At 41.7% G+C, this 22,824-nt stretch overlaps 1 protein-coding gene across 3 annotated transcripts in view; it reads left to right on the top strand.

Moving 5' to 3' along the window:
* rogdi (rogdi atypical leucine zipper) overlaps window positions 1-22,824 on the top strand; it is a 35,514-nt gene that overhangs the window by 1,731 nt on the left and 10,959 nt on the right. For all 3 annotated transcript variants that reach the window (XM_077618442.1, XM_077618443.1, XM_077618441.1), the window contains exons 2-9: window positions 1,110-1,181; window positions 4,972-5,054; window positions 6,853-6,907; window positions 7,006-7,086; window positions 14,151-14,246; window positions 14,326-14,424; window positions 17,293-17,406; window positions 17,501-17,550. In XM_077618442.1, coding sequence (XP_077474568.1) covers window positions 1,110-1,181; window positions 4,972-5,054; window positions 6,853-6,907; window positions 7,006-7,086; window positions 14,151-14,246; window positions 14,326-14,424; window positions 17,293-17,406; window positions 17,501-17,550 — 650 coding nt within the window. The remainder of the gene's footprint in view (window positions 1-1,109; window positions 1,182-4,971; window positions 5,055-6,852; window positions 6,908-7,005; window positions 7,087-14,150; window positions 14,247-14,325; window positions 14,425-17,292; window positions 17,407-17,500; window positions 17,551-22,824) is intronic.

The raw sequence follows: 22,824 nt of genomic DNA, 5'->3' as shown, positions 1-22,824 counted from the left end.
TCAGTCCCCAAACTGCTTATCCTCACAAGGGCCATAAAGGCTGCTGCAACCTATACCAGGCACCAGTTGGGGGGACACCCCGAATCGGTGCCCAGCCAATCGCAGGGCACAAGAAGACAAGCAACCATTCACACACACACACACACATAGCTAGGGGACCATCCTGCATGTTTTGGGATGTGGGACGAAACCGGACTACCTGGAGAAAACCCATGCAAGCTGGGGGCGAACATGCAAACTCCATACAGGAAGGTCTTTTTCCTTGGATCCAATGCTCAATCTCAGAACTGTGAGGCCGGCGCGGTAACCACTGGGTCACCGGGCCACCGTATATATTTTTATAATATCAATTCTTCAAACATTGATTTTGTGAAAAAAGTCTCATTTTGAATAATTAGTCAACAAAGATGACTACTTATTTATTTATTATTTATTACTTATTTATTGATTCTGTTGTTGTTATTTGTGCACTTCGCAGTGAAAGCTTTAAATCTCATTATACTTGTATAATGACACTAAAAGCATTAAATTCAACTTATAGTATTGCAGACCTTTAGAATTTTTGCTGTTGATTTGTGGAGGTAACTTCCAACACAAAGCTTTTTTGAGGGGAAACAATGATTTTGCTTTTCTCTCGACTACTACGTCAAACTCTGGGTTAATATGGATTGGTCGGCAATTACTGTGACGAGAAGAGCCATTGTCCACCCAGTAGCAATGTATTTTTGAATGGTTCTCCCGTGAAAACTCTTTCACAGATTGAAATATTTCTGTGCAGTCCTACCTCTATTTACAAATTTGATTGGTTCCAGAACTATTTTTGTAACTTGAATTTTTCGTAACTAGAGCAGTACTTCATATATAAATTCGGTCCTCAAAAAAACTACTAATCCTTTTAAAATGATCAAAGTCACCCACTTTGTATAAAAGATGTGAGAGACACAAAAACGAAAGAAAATGATAAGATGATTTATTAATGTGTTAAAATGAATGACGTATTTTGCAACGGTCATTTGCATAGTGTTTCGTAAATAATTAGTAAGTCATAAGTGGAGGTACCACTAGGTACTAGTTTGCTGTTTACGTATGTCTGTTTAAATTTTTGGTAGGAGGAAGAATTCAACTGGCTGCTTAAAGAAGAAGTGCATGCGGTTCTGAAACAGCTTCAGGATGTCCTCAAGGTACAGTAATCCCTCGAATAACGCTGTTGGATCCTATCCATATACATTCAATAACTTCGAATCAGAGGAAGCACACAGAGGCAGCAATGATGAGATTTTCTAGCTTCAGCTGAAGGAGGGACAAAAGAGGCTAGGGCTGGAAGATGTGTTGTTGTTGTTGTTGTTGTTGTTGTTGTTGGGTCACCTCAGGCGCCTGAGGATTACCCTCAGCAGCGCTAGAGCTGTCACTGGAACGCGGATTAGTTCATCCAGGGGGTAGCCGGAGGTGTGGGGCAGTGCGAATATCTCCGGCTGGATGAAAAACGTAGGGCGCCACGTTCCTGGGTGGCAGCTCTGGGTGGTTTTGTTGGATTCGCAGGCCGCGACGGGCGGCCTCTCGGGAGACACCTCGTGAAGGTTCCAACTGTTGTCTCCCTGGAAGATGTGTCTATCTTCCCGCCTGACCAGCTTGAATCCCTGCCAACCCCCCACAGCTCAGCTCACTTTATTGACAAAGATCGTGACATAGAAACGGGTGGTGGTACAAACTTTAGGCGGGAAAACATGAACAAAGAACTGGGCGGTGTCATAGTAGATGACGCGCCCCTAACCCATAGGTGCCATTGCTGGAAATTTCCACAAGGCCACGTCTATGCAAAATTCTATTCTAATGACTACACTAAATAAAAGTATAAAGAATACATTCCATACTCCACAAATGCGAAGTAGGTTCGCTCCTATTATTACCACCGTATTACATGTTTTCGTGCCTCTACCGAAATACAAGTACAAAAGTACAATTATCAAAGTGTATTTATTAAATATTACATTAATAAGCACATGAAAAGACTAATGTATTAATATCTTAATATAATCTATATGTAAATACTTTAAGTACTGTACTCGGTGAAAATAGTTCCCCTCTTAATTCAAATGAAAAACAACAGGAGCTGTAATCAAGTCTTTTTTGTCAGATTCAAGAGGCATTGGATAATTTGCGAGAGGTTTTCGGCGCTCAAGCAAGATGTTGATGAGTTGTGATCGACGTTTCTTTTTTGGTACAAATATGCTTTTGTCACGGACATGAAACTGTAAAGACGATTGCCATGTTCCATGGTCAATTTTGTTCAAACTGTGAACCATATTGAAAGTTTCAAATGCTGAGTGTGCAGTGCACGCACACGCCAGCATGCATAATCCGCGTGATCGCAAAGCAGTTACCGTATTTTCACACCTATAGGGCGCACTTAAATGTCTAAAAAAATTTGTCCATGGGCTAAATTCAAAATTTTGTATGACCCTGACCGCTTGACTGACTGGTTTCATTTCTTGCCGACACACTACTTATTGCGATCAACCCAGCGGACGTTCACCCTAAAAATAGCATCTCCGCGTATTCCAAGGATTACGGTAAATCCTTTCAAAACATCCCAGACGAGTGGCTAGTCATTTGACTTCCGTGTGCTCATAGTGCTTTGAAGCCTCAAAAACACTCTCAATACTCAAAGAAACAGCACATTATATCTATACAGAGGAAATGCCTGATGTGAATGACAACAGAATATGAGTGTGAATGGTTAGAAAATGGACTGAAGCCATGGATCGAACACATTTTAACAGCGAGGACAAACAGCTTTGCGGACGTCGAATGTCGGATGGCCAACATAGTAGTAGTTCCATACAAAGACGGACAGGCAGCGTCGCACGAGTTACGTGACGATTTGGAATGGATTGTCGATGCCTGGGCCAAAGTGCCAGCGGGTGCTGTAGTTTGAGCTTCCGTCAAAGATGGAATCACTATTCCGAAACCCCACTGTGACAACTCGGACCCTGACAATGAGATGGAACTCAGCATTGTTGGCGAACTCGCCCACTCGGCTGAACTCTTTATGTCGGATACAGAAGATGAGAACCTTGACAGATTTGTAGATGTTTGAATACTTTAACGCGTATTTTCGCGAACACCCATTACTTCAATAAAACAAAATCAAACTCAGTTTTGCTCCTGTTGCCTTTTTTAAAACATACTTGTAACATGCATGCTAACATGTGTGTCATGCTAGCCAATCATAGCAGTGCATCCTTTGAAACGAAGCACCTTTTCTATTGAGAAAAAACTGAAAATACACCCGCAATTGAGATGGCGCCCTTTCAGGCAATGTGTTCTATAGGTGGGAAAATACAGGTGGGGGCTTATTGATTGGCTCATGCGTTTTCCCAACCACGTTGAAATGCTGGTAATTTATCGTCTGGAGAGTCCGAGATGCCCTAAGGCCAAAGCCTACTAAAGAGACGTCACTTCGGCATGGAGAAGCCCAGTCGCGCCCAATTTATGAAAACGTCGTTCATTATTTCTGACTTCAAATATCGAATGTTTTTTCAGCATAGCCTCACGATTGCAAATCCAAAAAATGCAATTTTCTTCTTGATTTGGGATGGGAACTTTGGGGCTACAACCCTGACTGCTTGGACTCGGTATGAGAATAATTTAATGGTTAGTGGGACGATGGCTATCAGAATCTGATGTCGATCTTTCAATTTTTTTACGGATTTTAAACGACGCAAAGCGCTAAACATACAGTTAATCGCAAAACACCTTTTTTAACTTAGTGAGTTAAACATCGATTTATTTTTAAACGAGCTAAATATTTAATAGTGATTGTTGAAATATATTGCAATAATTTTCAATAATTACTTTTACGGCTAAAATTAAAATTGATTTACTTGGCAAAACAAATTACTTTTTTTTCTGGCCCTGCGCCCAGGTCTCCCTCTGATTTCTGCAGAAGTAATGCAACCGGACTTTTTCCTCTCTTTCCCCACTGGGTACACGGATGCAAATGTAGTGGGCCTTACCTAGAAATGTCTTTGTACATGACTCCTTTTGTTATTTGACAACTTCTCGCTACAAAGTGAATTTCAGACTACCCTTCCCATTGGCAATGAATGCAAATGATTAGGTCCAAGAAATGTTGAATCCTCTTTTCCTGAGTTATTTTTCTCTTTTTCCCCTGGGGTTACAAGGCCCATCACACAGTCGCCGGTTTGTTTACAACAGGCACCTGCCTAGCATCCCACCCTGCTGATAGAAACGTATGTCACAGGCTAAGATGCAAATCTTTGTTGGCAGAAATGTTGAAATGTAATATTCTAGACATTCTTCCAGCATTGTAAAATGTTAAAAATGTTTGTGTCATGTTTGTCCTCCTACAAAAAGTCTCCTACAGATTTTCAAATATTTTTGAAAAAGCTCCAGGGAGGCACGAGGGCAGCGCTAAAGAACCGCATGAGGCTCCAGAACCTAACACCAACAGCATATAACTAAATTTGCACAATTCAACTTTGCCCAGGCATCTTCTCATATGACACACAAACAAGACTGAGTTAGCATCACAACATTAACTCCGGATTCCTGTTTTATGTTTGCTGAATAAATATGAATACAACTATAATACAAGTTTACAATACATGTATGTCAAATGGAAATGGAAAAAAGACAAAAACACATTTGCTAGAAAGTTTTGTTAAGATCACAAACCTTTGTGTCCACTTCTAATAGATTGCTATTTTTAGGGGGAAGGAAGTCATAAATCTACATTTCTGTGAGTTCTAGATATTTGTTGTGGAATTCACACCTGTTCACATGTTATACAAGTCAGATTTAGGAGTCAAAGATTAACCATTACTTCATTGACACTTGGATGGTACAGGCCAAAAGTCAAAATGTATTAAATTTAATGGTCTTTTGTGAACAGTAACTGCAACTTGTATCACTCTCCTAATGTCTCCATTTGGTTTTCCTCCTTAACAGGAGGCTTCGAGACGTTTCGCAATGCCAACGCCTGGCCTGGAGAGTCAGCTCAAACAGGAAAACTTCATTCTTGGCAGTTCAACGTAATGCCATATACCATTTCTTTTAATGATTCATATTTTCGTGTGTGATGGGACAGTATTACCGCATTGGCCCAAATATAAGACGATCCTGATTATAAGACGACCCCCTCTTTTTTCAAAACTCTAGTTTGAAAAAATACTTTTTGAACACCAACTTCAATTTTTATGCAGAAAATAATTACATTAAATCTGAAACAAATGATTATAACAATATATTCGGGAGAAAAGGCATGTTATTTTGCCTCATTTACCGTATTTACTCGCATATACGCCGTATTTGTTGCTAAAAAAATGATGACTGAATCGAGGTTACGGCTTCTATGTGCACAAATTAGACCTGACAAGCACGAAACTGCAAGGTGACAAGGACAGAACACCATAACACAAGACAATGCAGCTGATACGGTCATTTATTTAAAAATAGAAAAAAGATAAATAGATAAAACTCTTACCAAAATTGAATGAAATTCAAGGAAGGAAGAAAAAACGTATCTTGCATAAAATGTGAAAAAACTCACTTGGGCCTGCCATTACTCGCTCGGGGCGCCGCCATCTTCCCTAGGGATGACAAAGTAGACCGCTACGGGACACACTTCCTGGTTGATATTGATGACGAGAGGGAAGGGCTTTTAATATGGATAAAGGAGGAACAGTTGGCGGAATCTACGAGGACTTGAAAGTAAAGCAAGCAGCTGAGAAAGAGGTGACTTCATGGCAGCGGAAACTGTTAAGGCTGGATCCCTAACAATAAAATAATCTTCAAGCAGAGGAGGCACCAAGCATGTAATAGTTTTAGACTCCGTCGGCCTTCCGGAGTGGTGAATGGCATGCCTCTTTCCGCGATCGACGCGGCTCGCTCGCTTCTTTGTCTCTTGTTCGACCCCACCCTTCCGAAAAGGGGGGGAGCGGACGGACAGAGCCCACGTCGATGTGGTCGCTCTGCTTTTCCAAATACACATCTGAAAAGCGGACCGCGAGCACTTTTATTCAAGGTAGGCGGAGACTAACTTTAGGCGGGAACAACAAGGGGAGGTGCTATATACAAAGTGATGACAGGCCTTGACCAGTAGGTGTCGCTTAAATTCTATTCTAGATGCTAATGCTAAGAATACAAGAGAAATACATTCCGTATTCCACAGAAACCTTCAAAACGAGTCGTGGCTGGTTCGATAACTTTAAAAAACGAACTGGGATACACTTGGTTGTGAGGCATGCAAAAGCAGCAAGTTCCGACTCGAAAGCCGTGTCGGAATACATTAACACCTTTGCCTCGGTTTTAGCACAACAAAGGTGTGTGTTTCGTAAGCTAAGTTCATTTAAGTTACATTTAAAGTTTGTTACGTAGTGTCACTAAAGTGTAGCAAACTGAACGCGTTGCCGTCAAGTCTCTCCGCCATCCCCGCACTTACCGCCTCTAGCCGCGACCGTCTGTCTTGAAGGTAACAACTCAATACAGGACTGTACCTAATAATGTCACATTTTATTGCAGATTATAACATCTAGATAGGTATTTGTTAATTTCTGAGCGTAGGTGGTGAATTGGAAGAATTAAAAACATGTTTTTCCGTTGTAATTTTTACCTATTTTTAGGTGTTTTTTAAGGGTAGGAACGGATTAATTTATATTTAGTTATTTTATATGGAAATAGATTTGAGATGCGAGTAAATTGGCGTACGGGCACAGTCTTGTATCTCAAGTTATTACTCTATTCGGGCCAATACGGTAGATCTTTGTGTGAAGGTTACAGGGTCCCTGTGTGTTTTTCTCTCGCAAGTTTAAAACAAGGTTTATTTTGCAGTATGGATCAGGTGAAAGGAGTGCTGACACTGCAGGGAGAGGCTCTGACGCAGGCGGTAAGTTAAGATTCTTTAACACTGGGTGTACTTTGTGTATCCAAACAAAACAATTTGTTTCACCAAATTTTTCCCGTGTTTGTTTTGAATTTAAACAGGACATAAATCTCAAGGTTGCAAAGAGTAGTCAAGTGCTACACTTCCAGTTCAGGGATGATAAGCAGTGGAAACTACAGCAAGTATGTCTTTATGGGTTAAACTACCGTATTTACTCACATATAAGCCGCTTTTGTCGGAAAAAATGACTGAATCGAGAGTATGGCTTATATGCACATAATAACACGACATGCACGGAACTGCAATGCCTATCTCCGCTGACTCCGGGCTGACGCAATGGCGCCGTGACGTCATGACACAAGCAAATGGTGCCGATACGGTAATTTACCGTATTTTCTCGAATTTAACGCGCACTCGAAAATAACACGCAGGTAATTTTGGGCCAAAAACATCTGGAAAAACGCAGTAATCGAATATAGTGCGCACCTAAAATTTCCCGCTGACGAAAATCAGAAATCTTACCTTTTTTTCTTCGTTTCACGATTGTTTTGTTCAAAACCGGATAGAGAAATCTTCAGGTACGAGCGTGTCGAGTGTCGTGCAGTTGGTGGAGTTATGCGTTTGAATTTTAGGACAATAGATGATACACAGAGTGGACAAACATATCATGTAGACATGTTATGTTGCAATACCTTTTAGACTTCCTTGAACATTGACTACATTTCAATTGACAATACCATGTTTTAATTCAAATATCTATTGTCATTCTCAAACAATCAATCAATTCCTCTGCCACTTTGATGACTTTTCTTTTGAACGCTGCGGTATAACTTGCTCGTTTTGATGCCATGTTGCTTGTACAATGTCCAAAACTGAACTGAGAGAGGGTGAACTGAGACGAGTACGAGGCTGGAGGGGGGCAGTGGTGGTCTCGGCTTTCCGATTTTCGATCGGCTTTACGAGATGACGTAAAACCGAAAATTTTTCGATCAAAAATTTGTAATTTATTTTAGTTATTGATTATAACACGCACCCCATCTATTGGAATTAATTATATAGCAAAAATCTGCGTGTTATAATCGAGAAAATACGGTATTTCAAAATGGAGAACAGATAAACTGATAAAACCTAAACGAAAATTCGTTCATTAGTCTTGGTTTTAAAATAAAACAAAATTCCAATTTGATTTTTTTCATTTTATTTCTTGGTTCGAAAGTGACAAATATTGAAGTAATATGAACCATCGAAAGAATTGAGATATTTTGACATTAGAAGCAATATGGCTGCCACAACATCTTAAACTTCTGGTAAGAAAATTGTAATATCTGTGATTAGAAAGCATCAGGTTGTCATCAAGATAGACTTCTTTCTTTTTTCAAATTGAATAATTTGATATTTTGCATTTACAAAGACAGGCATATTAACTTCCTTATGATCTTGACCCTAATGTGCTTTTGATTCATACAGTACCTCAGAAATACCACTCGTGATGATTTTTCTTAAGATTTTCCCTTCAAAGTAACACATTTGTATTCCCAGTTAAAACCATGAATATGGAGGTGAAAATTGGGAATCAGGAGGGTGGCTTATATGCGAGAAATTGTAAAATTAAAAACATTTTAATGCAATTTTAAGGTGCGGCTTGTACGCGCGGGCGCCTTATATGCAAGTAAATACGGTACATTGTTTAAGCCAGTGAGGTGATGACATCATTTTAACAGTTTGCCCCTCCTGCCAGGAAAAAAAATCACGTGTTTAAAAAATAAAATAAAATAAACACCACAGATGCCTAAAATCACATTGGAATCAGGCTCCTTCAAAATATGTTTAAACCTATTGTCCAGTCAAAGTAAAAATGAATACACTGGTACCTCTACTTATGAAATTAATAACTTGGATTTTTGGGGGGAAATAGAGCAGTATTTCATGTAAATTGTCAAATTCATTCCATGGTCCTCAGAAAAAACAGCAACTAAACCCTTTAAAAATGACCAGTGTCCCAATTTTGCATGAAAGAAATGAGACAAAATGATTTATTAATTTACTAAAATGAACGACAAGCCTCTATTCGTTCGTGTAAGTGAACCAGTTTAAGGAGGAAGCTAACGTTAGGCAACAGACAACGCAGACAAACGTGCACATAAATACACATCTAAACAACTTCAAATTATGAATTCAAAGCAACTTTAGCTGCCTCTAACGTTATTTTTCTGGTCAGAATTAAGTCACACATCGACTGATGTATGACGGGAGTGATGTTTTTATTTTTAAAGCACCAAACAACGACAACACCGTGAAAAACTGAAACGACATAAATACAGACGCTCCCCTACTTACGAACGAGTTAGGTTCCGAGCGATTGTTCATAAGTTGAATTTGTTTGCAAGTTGATTTAGTGCTATATTTTGTATTATAATTTATGTTTAAGGCCTATATAAGTATATTGAAGGTTGATATAAGTGCATTTGTATGTTTAAGGCTTGTATAAGTAACACGCATTGGTTTGTACTGAAAAAAAAAACTTTTAATAAAATGGAGAGAATATGTACAGTACTGTATAGAGAGAGAGATTTATGTATTAGAAAGTGGCCGAAAGAAGCGATCTAACGACGATTGCACAGTTTTCTTCTTCTTTTCATCATAAATGATGCGGTAGCACTGTATGGCATCATTCAATTGATTTGCAAACTTTGTGCAACGTTCAATATTTGGGTCCTGCTGCTCCATCTTTCTGTTTATAAATGGTACTGACGGTCGAACGATTCAAGTTGTACATATATGTGCAACGCTCACCACTCTCACGCGCATCAAGCTTCGTTATTATTGCCACTCGTTTCAAATGAAATGGCTTGCCACTCTTCCTTGCAACTCCCTCAATAGAAGCCTTTTGCTTTTTACCAACCATATTCAATAATGGATGCACGAGATATTTAATGATACAAATGAAAAAGGTTCTTTGGCACTGGAGATACGTTCACGCACTTCCGCATTGCAACGAAGAATAAGGTAGATGCTGGGTGAGCTGAGCCCTCACAGCGCCAGGCGTCGGTATTAGCGGCGGAAAGAAGCACTACTCGGAAAAAAATACAAAATCGAACTTACGAACATTTTTCGACATAAACGCAATTTGCAGACATGTTCGTATGTACCGTTGTTCGTAAGTTGAATGTTCGTAAGTAGGGGAGCGTCTGTATTACAACACTATTGTTATTTACAACAAAATAATTACAACAAAGGAATCTCTTGTAAACAAATAGACAAAAACTACAATTTTCTTACCGTGTGCACTTTCTGACTCGAATTAGGAGCTGCTAAGCCATAACCAAATTGTTGCACACGTCTTCTTTCAATTGTTACAAGTCTGAACAAAGCATGTCCTTCCCAACAGCCCTCTCTATTGGTCACATGACCACTCTTTCATTTCCTGACGTCATTTCCAAGCTCAAAATTGTACAACATGGTTTACATTATGAAATATGAAAGAAAAGGAACAAAATACACATACAACTCAAAACATTGGATGAACACAATACACAAAATTATTAATGGAAAACCTAAATTGGCACACCCCCTCAGGGACATAGCAAACCAACATGTGCACATAAACATACATCTAAACAACTTCAAATTATGAATTTAAAGCAACTTAGCATTAAATAGCTGCAACTTTTTTGTACAGAATGCCACAGTGTAGATCATTTACCATATAAGTTCACAAATTAGACTTGACATGCACAAAACTGCAAGGTGACAAAAACAAAACTCCATAACTCCAATGCGGCTGATAGTCATTTATTTTTAAAAAGAGAAATGATAAACATAAAATCCTAAACAAAATTTATGTTGATGTCTCTGAATGGAATTCAAGAAAAAAAACATATCTTGCATAAAACGTGAAAAAACTCCCTTTGTTGTGCCTGCCATTGCTCGCTCAGCGCCGCCATCTTACCTTTTACCGGTAGTTAGACGTGCCTTGACTGGCCAGACATGAGTAGCCTTGATACATGTGCATGTAGCATTTAGCATGACAGCACATCCCAATAGTTGTTAAGGCTGATCGAAGGGCTTGCAGTCGATCATTAAAATATCAGCCTTGATACCTGCGTAATGTGTGTCTCATGCGATTATTGCTCCCAGAGACTTGTTGAAATCTAGATTGCTACGGATACACTTTCTGGTTGTACTGCTCACTTGACTTCCTTATAGAACTCTTCCACGTGCAGGCAACACCCTTTTGGAAATCCAGCAGACGATCCTTTCGATTCATAAAGTATCTCAGAAATGCCACGTGCACTGTTCCCTCTAAGATGCGCGCGTGCGCAATTGCGCACTACTGTCGTCTTCTCTGCGCAGCAGCAATCCTTTTTTTTTTTTTTTACCCCTTTCTTCATGATGGCGCCGTTAACGCGGCAGCCAGTGGCAGTAGCTCTGTCCACTTATGTTTTTCATGTTTTACAGCATGTTTTACATTAAAAATTAGAAGGAACATTGACATGCACCTGCTTGTGGCAGGTGTGACCATAGCGAGCAATGATGATGTCGTAACCGGATGTTTCGCCGACGGACGTTTGACAGACTGACAGGTCTCCGAATGAACGTTCGTTCAAACAGCGTTTAATGATTAAATACAAATACTAGTATTTGTATTTAATCATTAAACGCTGTTTTCAGCTGGATTTGACCGAATTTGAGAGCATTTTGAGCCGTTTGGCGAATGGACGTATATGGACATTTTTTTGCCTCCATCGCGACATCATCGCGACATTTTACCGAGGAATTCACTTCCCTGGGCTCGGTTCTAATGTCCAAAGAGCTCTAGTATTTGTATTTAATCATTAAATGCTGTTTTTGGCTGGATTTGACCGAATTTGAGAGCATTTTGAGCCGTTTGACGAATGGACGTATATAGACGTTTTTTTGCCTCCATCGCGATATCATCACGACATTTTACCGAGGAATTCACTTCCCTGGGCTCGGTTCTAATGTCCAAAGAGCTCCAGTACCGTAATTACTCGAATATAACACGCACTCGAAAATAACACGCAGGTAATTTTGGGCCAAAAATATCTGGAAAAACGCAGTACTCGAATATAGTGCGCACCTAACATTTCCCGCTGACGAAAATCAGAAATCTTACCTTTTTTTCTTCGTTTCACGATTGTTTTGTTCAAACAAATTTATTCATTAGAATCCTTCAAATGAAGAGTTCCTCTCTCTCTTTGTCTGTCCTCTTGTTATGATCGCGCCGCGTCGCTGGGTCGTCGCAGCGCGATCGGGGGCATCTGTTACGGTCGCGCCGCGTTGTGCAAATGCAGGAAGCAGGAGAGGACGAGGCATTCAGCGTGATACGGAGTCCTTTAATGAATCAACCAAGGCGTGGAAACAAACGTGGCCGCATGCGGCGCGCATACGGACAGAGGCAACAGAATAACGACAGCTAGCGACCGCTAGCAACCGCTAACAACAGTCAATGATAGTCAAATACAGGAAACGAAAGCAATGAATGGATTGGCTACAGCCGGTATGCGTCAACTTCCTCTTCCTCCCACAACACATCATCCGATTGGCTTTACGAGATGACGTAAAATCCGTGCGTCGGCTGTACGAGATGACGTAAAATCCGTGCGTCAAAGTGAGTTTGACAATGCTTTTTTCGATCGAAAATTTGTAATTTATTTTAGTTATTGATTATAACACTGAACTGAGAGAGGGTGAACTGAGACGAGTACGAGGCTAGAGGGGGGCAGTTGTGGTCTCGGCTTTCCGATTTTCGATCGGGTTTACGAGATGACGTAAAATCCATGCGTCGGCTTTAGGAGATGACGTAAAATCCGTGCGTCAGCTGTACGAGATGACGTAAAATCCGTGCGTCAAAGTGAGTTTGACAATGCTTTTTTCGATCGAAAATTTGTAATTTATTTTAGTTCTTGATTATAACACGCACCCCCAACTATTGGAATTAATTATATAGCAAAAATCTGCGTGTTATATTCGAGTAATTACGGTATTTGTATTTAATCATTAAATGCTGTTTTAGGATGGATTTGACCCGATTGCTGTCATTTTACGGCTCGGTTCTGCTACATCTGCCCGCCCAAGAGTGCTTATTCCCGGGCTGCCATTGATGGTAGACTAACATTGATTTTTACTATAATTTGGACAACACCGGCGGCGGGCCGGATTAAAAATCCTAACGGGCCGTATATGGCCCGCGGGCCGAGGTTGAAAAACTTGTACACACACGATCCGGGGGCGGGGCGAGCGCGCGAATCCCGTTTCGGCGAAACCTCCGTTCGGCCGAATGAACGTTCGGCGGAACGTCCATTCGGCGACCTGCCCGTCTGTCAAACGTCCGTCGGCGAAACGTCTTTAGCCGAATCATCCGAGTACCGATGATGTCGCTCACACTGGTACTCAGTGCGCTCAGGGGGGTTGACTTTCTGCTCAGACCAACGAAAAATTAGAGGGAACATTGGCCACGTGCGATGATTTTTCTTCAGATTTTCCCTTCAAAGTAACACATTTGTTCTCCCTATTAAAACCATGAATATGGAGGTGAAAATGATAAATCAGGGAGCATCTTATACGAGAGAAATCGTAAAATTCAACGATTTTAAGGCAATTTTAAGGTTACAGCTTATACATGGAGATGGTCAATATGTGAGAAAATACACTCTAAATTGCCCCTAGGTATGGGTATGTGTGTGCATGGTTGTCCTAGTGCCCTGCGATCAGCTGGCCACCGATTCAGGGTGTCTCCGGCCTCTGGCCCGGAGTCAGCTGGGATAGGCTCCAGCACCCCCTCGCGACCCGAATGAGAATAAAGCGGTTCATAAAATGAGATGAGATGAATTCGGTACTTCATCGCTATTCATCCTTTGCAGGCAAACGGAAGATCAGGAATTTATAACACTTGTAGGTTATCATGGGAAATGCATTCTTCACTTAACCAAATCACTACTACTTTTGTTCACTGACATCGCCACAATGTTGCTTTAACATTTCAGCCAGATACTGAATCTTAAAATTTATAGATAATTGACACTTTTGACCTAAATTTTCCTTTTTAGTGACACAAATTTAGTAGTCTCACTACATTTATCCTTTAAATTGCTCGTATACCAGTGTTATTTTTGTACTTCAAGGGAAACAAAATCATGGAAACTAATTTGAATTTAATACGTAAAGTTGTGTAGTCTCTTTCCTGCTCATCTGAGTTCAAAGCCAATTTATCCTCTCATTTCAGATTCAGGATGCAAGAAATCATGTGACCCTGGCACTTCAGTTGCTAAACAGTCATGATGAGAATTATGACTTCAAGACAGGGGAAGAAGTTAACAAGGTCTTCCCACAAGATCGTTGTATCATGTTGCATACATCATGTAGTGACACTAACATCACTTATCTTTTATTGCTTGTAGCTCATGGACGCTGTGATGCTCCAACTTACACGTGCACGAAACCGCCTCACAACCCCTGCTTCTTTGACACTACCTGAATTGGCCATCAGTGGTCTTATGGTATGTTCACTCTACATTTTGTTCAAAGACACTGACCAGTCCCCCGATAGCCACCACCTTATTGTGGTGGTGGAGTTTGTGTGTCCCAATGATCCTAGGAGTTATGTTGCCTGGGGCCTTGTGCCCCTGGTGGGGTCACCCATGGCCAACTGGTCTGAGGTGAGGCACCAAACAAAGAATGACTCAGAAGACCTCTTATGACGAGTTACATAAATGAACCTCGTTTTCCTTCAGCCGAACACAGGTCACCGGGCGCCCGACTCTGGAACCAGGCCTGGATGCGGGGCACGATGGCGAGCTCCTGTTGGCCGGGCCAACACCTATGGGGCACAGGCTGGAGTGGTTATGTGGGTTCCCCTTCGCATGGGCTCACGATCTGTGGGAGGGGCCAAAAAGGTCGGGTCCGCAAAGAGTTGGGTGGCAGTCAAAGGAGGGGTCCTTGGTGGTCCTGTCCCTGGCTGCACAAACTAACTCTTGGGACATGGAATGTCACCTCCCTGTTTGGGAAAGAGCCTGAACGATAGTGAGATTGAGAATTTGTGGCTCAGTGTAATCGGGGTCACCTATGCACAGCTCGGGCCTTGGAACCACTCCTCTCGAGAAGGGTTGTACACTTCCACTCTGGAGTTGCCAGGGTGAGAGGTGACAAACAGGTGTGGACATACTCATTGCCCTCCGCCTTTGAAGGGACGTGAAAGGGCATGATTGGGAAGAACGCCCCCCCTGATCAGAATCTGAGCAGTGTTCTATTGTTGGACTTCTGCACCGGCCATGGATTGTCAATAATGAACACCATGTTCAAGCATAAGAGTGTCCATATGTGCACTTGGCACCAGTACACCGTAGGCCACATTTCGATGATCGACTTGGTAGTCATGTCATATTCCGGCTGCATGTCTTGGACACCGGTAAATAGAGAGACGGAGCTGTCAACCGATCACCACCTAGTAGTGAGTTATCTCCGATGATGGGGGAAGATGCTGGGAACGCCTGTCGCAGTTCTCCATCAGAAAGAGTTTTAACTCCCACCTCTGGGAGAGCTTCTCGTAGAGTAGGAGGTGGGGACCATGTTCCGCACCTCTATTGCCAAGGCGACAGACCGGAGCCGCGGGGTGGTCGTGGCGGAAACCCCAGAACCCGCTGATGAACACCGACGGTAAGGGATGCCATTAGGCTGGAGGAGTCCTATCAGGCCTTTTTGGCCCGCGGGACTCCAAAGGCAGCAGATGTTTACCGGTGGGCCAAGTGGCAGGCGGCTCTGGTAGTCTCTGAAGCAAAAACCTGGGCATGGGAGGAGTTTGGTGAAGGAGACCATGGAGAATGACTTCCGGGTGGCATCAAAGAAATTTTACTCCACCATCCGATGTCTCAGGAGGGGAAAAGTAGTGGACCATCAACACACTGTGTAGTGGGGATGGATCGCTGATGACCTCCATTCTGAATGTTGTGAATCGGTGGGCTGAATACTTTGAAGACCTCAAACTCAACCGACATGTCTTCTCATGAGGAAGCGGAGCCTGGGGACTCTGAGGCGGGTTCTTCGATCTGTAGGGTGGAAGTCACTGAGGTCATTAAAAATTACCTCGGTGGAGTTTCTAAAGGCTCTGGATGTTGTGGGGTTGTCTTGGTTGACATGCCTCTGCAACATTGTGTGGGCATCGGGGAGAGTGCCTCTGCATTCGCACACGGGGTGGTGGTTCCCCTTATTAAAAACAGAGACCGGAGGGTGTGTCCAATTTTAGGGGAATCACACTCCTCAGCCTTCCCAGGAAGGCCTATTCAGGGGTACTGGAGAGGAGGGTTCTCCGGGAAGTTGAAGCTCGGATTCAGGCGGAGCAGTTTGGTTTTCGTTCTGACCGTGGAACAGTGGATCAGCTGTATACCGTCAACAGGGTTTTCTGGGATAATAGGAGTTCGCCAACCAGTCTACATGTGCTTTGTGGACCTGGAGAAGGCATTCGACTGTTTTCTGGGGAGTACGGTGGGTGTACTCTGGGAGTATGGGGTACCGGAATCCCTGATTCAAGGGGTCTGGTCCCTGTATGACCGGTTTCAGAGTCTGGTCTGCGTGGCCAGTTGTAAGTCGGATCCATTTCCATTGACAGCAGCCGTGTCCTTGAGGGGTTCCGGTTTGGTGGCCTCAGTATTGCGTACTTGCTTTTTGCAGATGTGGTTCTGTTGGCTTCATCAGGCCTTGATCTTTATTGAGGTAAAAGGGACACTCTGATATAAAGAGTTCAGGGTTCAACATGCTAGGCTCCACTGTCGGTCTCACCGAGAGGAGGCCACAGGGACGACACAGGACACGCTGGGGAGACTGTCTCCCGCCTGGCTCGGGAATGCCTTGGGATCCTCCCAGAACAGTTGGATGAAGTGGCTGGGGAGAGGGAAATCTGGGCTTCCCCTCTGAAGCTGCTGTCCCCGCAATCTCGGATGAGCAAAAGATGAAGACACTTTCCAGTCATTTTTATGATATTCTAAGTATATGATCAAGGTTTGAAGAGGCTTCAACATGAGTACAAGCTGAGAACAATAGAGTGCTGAATCTTTGACTTATAGGCAGAATCGTTCCTGGATTTTTTTAGGTGGATCTTCAGTATATAAACGACGTTATAGCTGTTAGTATAAAGTCAATTTAAGAAAGTACATCTACTAAGTTGTATGGTAAATATGCCACTTTTTTGCCACATTCACTACACTTGAACTACCCACAAGCCCAAACAGAACATCCTATAGAAATGGAGTTAACCACTGCACCCTAGCTTTGTTGGCGTTTCAATTTCATCACTGATTAGTTGACAGTAAAGTCTGTATTCTCTTAAAAAGCACCAGAGAGACCTAATCAATAACATGTTTTCCTGCCTTTAGAAAATGTTCACTCCTCCCATGCCTGGTGATGTAATGGTGAATTTTTACATCAATTTAAGCAAACTGTGCCTCACTGTTTACCAGCTTCACGTGTTGCTGCCCAACACTGCCAAGGTTTGAAAACATGATGCATTTAAACACTGTTAAAACCATGAAATTGTGCAAAACAGTAATGTCAATTTATTTTCTTTATTTTGCTTCTTGATAGAATTTCAAACCATCTGGGAGCTCTGTGCTGCACAATCCAGGAGCCATGTTGTAAGATGAAACCATTTTGTGTTGTACTTCATCACTTCATCAATTACTTAAGCCACATGATAAACAGTGTCAAAAAAATATGTATACCACGTTATCAGTGCTATGATCCTTTGCCACTTTGCAGCTTTAACTTTTGTGGCTTCATTACATCGCAGATTTTTTTCTGAAGTATAACAAAAGTTCATAAAAATGTCAAAATCCACACTGAAACTCGCAAGTGGAAGACAGACAAAAATGGCAGAAGTCAGGGGACCGCTTCTTCGACGCTGAAATGGTTGGCACTCAGCGCCAAAGAAGAAGCGATAAGTGAGATGCACGACGTCTTTCAATTTCCTGTTTTGTTGCAAGGGAATTTCGCTTTATGTACATCACCTGTGGAGAAAGACTACTTTTTTGAGTCACCGATGAAAATGCGGGGGAGACTTTTTGTACCGGTGAATCGTAATATAACATAAACAAATTTAAATGAAATTGGATTTCGATGCAGACACACTCAAAAATAGGTTTAATCTAACCTTACACTAAACTTAATTTTAATTTTGTTTTTACATTTTTATACATTTCTCCCGGCCATGTTGGCTCTGTTTGCCCCGCCTCCACACTGACTCAGTAAATATCGAGGGTTGTTTGAGTTTGTATTCCCTTCAAAATATTCCGAAAATGATGCACACAAATGTCCTCACAATAGGATAACGCACGACCACTTGCCAACGAGAAGTAGTCTTGAATTAGCGATCGCTCCGCCAACAAGAGCTAACAGGCTAAGAGGGAAAAAAACACTGAAAAAATGCAACGCTCCGCACAGGGCTGCCAGAGACATTACACGAGAGAGTTGCGACCAGAGACATTACACGAGAGAGTTGCGACCAGAGACATTACACGAGAGAGTTGCGACCAGAGACATTACACGAGAGAGTTGCGTTCAGAGACATTACACGAGAGAGTTGCGACCAGAGACATTACACGAGAGAGTTGCGACCAGAGACAATATACGAGAGAGTTGCGGGAGAGAGCCAGTTCCCCTGATGTTCTTATGAGCAGCCAACAAGAAGTAATATATACTGCTCTTAGCGATCGCTCCGCCATTCGCGCTGAGTGACGGAAAAAAAACACTGAAAAAAATGCAACGCTCCTCCCAGTGCTCGTAGATATCTGTTACACACGAAAGAGATGCAGCAAAAAAGACAGTGCGCTACAATGATATGCAGCCTCTCATGTCTTGGCCTCCTGGCTTTCTTGTATCTCGAAATTTTTCTCGTATCTAGAGATAATTATTTACTCGAAATTTTACTCTTATCTCGAAATGCTCGTATGTCGAGGTATTTTTGTATAGGTGCGAAAACAAGTAGTGTGATATATAGTAATAATGGGAGTGATCCTACTTCGTGGTTTTTCGATTATAAAGGCCATGTCTGGTCTACATTATCTGCGAATTAGGGATTAGTGTAGTTAGGTTAACACCCACTAGTCTTCACTCATGCTTTCCCCCAACAGTATTTTAATTGCACTAAAACAAAACATAAAGCCAACGAAGTGATGCAAACTGCATGCTTCCATTCAGTATACACAATCTGTAAAAGGCTTGAATAAAAACTTGCCTATGCAGTTTTCCTCTAACATAAAGTATGTGCAGTCACTACGAAAGTGCAAACGGTACATTCTAACAGTTAAAGAATTAAGAAACAAAGCAGTGGGTACCCCTGTTCTACTTTTTTATTATTGTTATTTTTTACCTGTTCCATTCAGCAGCCAAACACCGAGAATTATGTCTTTACAGCCTGAACCATTTTAATGTAATACATGGGAGTTTGGTGTGTACTCACATTGTGGTTGTTTCTCTTGTCTTGAGGGAAAGCAGCTGGATACATAAAGATGTACAAGCAGTGCTTACGAGAGTTGATCTTGAAATGCCCTCTCTAGAGTTAGCACGCAAGACAGACTCACTTGCCGCTCACCTGACTCAGCAACATCCACACAGGATAGCCTCATGCACACCTATACTATATCTGGTATTTTATATTTTTAAATTGTCGTGCTGGACTTGCTTTTCTATTAGCTGTTTACCAACACCTCGTTGGCCTCCCATTCACTAGAAGAAAGTATTGACTCTATAATGCTGCAAGGTTAGCGTGCTGGTAAAAAGCCTTTTTACCATAAACTGTATATCTTTGGGTGGTGACAGGGCTTGGCAGTTTTTTTGTGCTTATGGAATAGAGTAGAGCAAGTTCAACCTGGTGAGTGTCCCTCCTGAGTTGAGACTCCCTCATTCTGGTAGGAGAATTTAATCCCCACTTGGCAAAAACAATGGGTGCTTGAGGAGTGTGATTGGGTGGAATGCCCATTTGGTGTTTAGTTATAAGACTGCTGTGTTTGTCATGGAATTTCCATATTGAAAATCTTCAGACAAACGCTTGTCCATGTGTGGACTTGGCCCCAGGGTACAATAGGCCCTTAGTATGATGATTGACTTTGTTGTGTCATTAGACTTGGACATTCAGGTGAAGAGCGTGGCATAGCTATCAACTAATTACCATTTCAGTTTGCTTCTATGGTGGTCTGACTTGGCTTGACCAAATCCTTTTCTTTGGGTGTGCTGGGACTGTTCTTGTCCAAAAAACTAAGTAAAACTTGAGCTGCTCTTGGGAAAGTGGGCCAAGGCATCCCAACCTGCCCTCAGAGCAGGTCCGGCAGTGACTTCGACCTGCAACTGGACTAGCTCATCGCTCCCCAACCACCGGTCAGCGGATGGGTATCGTTCCACAAGCCAATTGGTTCCAGTCCGTAATAGAAATGAATATTAACGTTTTAGACCTTACGCACCTCGAGCATTATCGACGCTCCAGTGTGGAGATCATGAACCAATGGTGTGCGTTTCCAGAACACAAAGACTCCAATCCAATCACACCATAAATATGCCCCCTCAGTTTGGCGGGAAGTTTGCCCATTTTCTCATTGCTACACCTACGCATGCACACACTTACTTTTCACACGACAAATACGTTTTGAAGCTCGAAACAGTAAAAAGACTGCCAAGTTGATTTTGATAATATTCAACCCTTAATTTTCTTTTGGATGAAGCGTGGACAAACTTCTGAAGAGTCTGCTCCTTTCTCTCTTTTTTAAAAACAAAAGATCAGTTTTGGGTCACCTCAGAAATCACAGTCTCAAACGATAACTTCAATTGCAATGTGGAAACACAAATGATACTGTCAGAAAACAAAGATACAGTGGTACCTCGAGATACGAGCTTAATTCGTTCCGGGCCTGAGTTCGTATGTCGATTTTGTCGTAACTCAAACTAACGTTTCCTATAGAAATGAACTAAAACAAATTAATTCGTTCCAACCCTCTGAAAAAACACGAAAAAAACAGTATATTGGATTGGAAAAACCTTTTTATTTGTTCTAATTCACCATCTATTAAGAAAGTAACAAATAACTAGTGGTTTAATAGTATACTAAAATGTGTTTAATAGAACTAAAATTAGATGGATTTCGCAGAGGGTAGAGAGAGGGACAGAGAGAGGAAGGGAGACTTTTTGCTTGGCAACGCGCTTGTAACATAACATAAACAAATTTAAATGAACTTGGATTACGATGCAGACACTCAAAAATAAGTTTAATCTAACCTTACAGTAAACTTAATTCTAATTTTGTTTTAAATTTTGATACCTTGCTTCTCCCGGCCGAGTTGGCTCTATTTGCCCCGCCTCCCCCCTGACTTTCAAATGCAACCTATCGAGGGATGTTTGCTTTTGTATTCCCTTCAAAATATTCCGAAAATGATGCACACAAATGTCCTCACAATAGGATAACGCACGACCACTTGCCAACGAGAAGTAGTATATACGCCAGGGGTAGGGAACCTATGGCTCGGGAGCCACATGTGGCTCTTTTGATGGTTGCATATGGCTCTGAGCTAAAATATGGAAACCGGTGGTGAGAGAGCCGAGTCCCGAATGCACCAATAGGAACGTCACATCGGCACTGTGGCATTGACTTTTTTTTTCATTAGAGTCTTCTGCATCTATTCTCTCATTGATACTCATAGATATTCATTGATTAGCAACAGCGCAACAATGTTGTCAAAAGAATTCAAAGACTTTTTGTACTTTAAAAGTGGTAAAATGACTAAAAAAATTGGCACATTTTCATGTATTTTGACTTTTAAATTGTGAGTATGGCTCTCAAGGAATAACATTTGAAAATAGTAATTGTTTATGGCTCTCTCTTTCAAAAAGGTTCCCGACCCCTGATATACGCCATTCGCACTGACTAACGGGAAAAAACACTGAAAAAACGCAACGCTCCGCCCAGTGTTCGTAGAGACATTACAAAGGGAGTTGCGGCCAGAGACATTACAAAGAGGTGGTTGCGACCACAGAGAAAATACAGACGCTCCCCTACTTACGAACGAGTTAGGTTCCGAGCGATTGTTCATAAGTTGAATTTGTTTGTAAGTTGCTCAGTACTATATTTTGTATTATAATTTATGTTTAAGGCCTATATAAGTATATTAAAGCCTATATAAGTATATTGAAGGTTTATATAAGTGCATTTGTATGTTTAAGGCTTGTATAAGTAACACACATTGGTTTGTACTGAAAAAACATTTAATAAAATGGAGACAATACATACAGTACTGTATACATACATTAGAGAGAGGGAGAGAGAGAGAAACCTACTAGAAACTGGCCGAAAGAAGCTATCTAATGACGATTGCAGTTTTCTTTTTTTCATCATAAATGATGCGGTAGCACTGTATGGCATCATTCAATTGATTTGCAAACTTTGTGCAACGTTCAATATTTGGGTCCTGCTGCTCGATCTTTATGTTTATAAATGGTACTGACGGTCGAACGATTGAAGTTGTATTCACGTGCAACGCGCATCAAGCTTCGTTATTATTGCCACTCATTTCAAATGAAATGGCTTGCCTCTTCCTTGCACCTCCCTCAATAGAAGCCTTTCGCTTTTCACCAACCATATTCAATAATGGATGCAAGAGATATTTAATGATACAAATGAAAAAGGTTCTTTGCGCACTGGAGATACGTTCACGCACTTCCGCATTGCAACGAATTGGGCAGAAGAAGGTAGATGCTGGGTGATCTGAGCTCTCACAGCGCCAGGCGTCGGTATTAGCGGCGGAAAGAAGCACTACTCGGAAAAAAATACAAAATCGAACTTACGAACATTTATCGACATAAACGCAATTTGCAGACATGTTCGTATGTACCGTTGTTCGTAACTCGAATGTTTGTAAGTAGGGGAG

This window comes from Stigmatopora argus, chromosome 14 (assembly GCF_051989625.1).
Source record: "Stigmatopora argus isolate UIUO_Sarg chromosome 14, RoL_Sarg_1.0, whole genome shotgun sequence".
In the NCBI taxonomy this organism is placed as follows: domain Eukaryota; kingdom Metazoa; phylum Chordata; class Actinopteri; order Syngnathiformes; family Syngnathidae; genus Stigmatopora; species Stigmatopora argus.
Note: the sequence above shows the minus strand (reverse complement) of the source record. Positions and strands in the feature narration are given on the sequence as shown.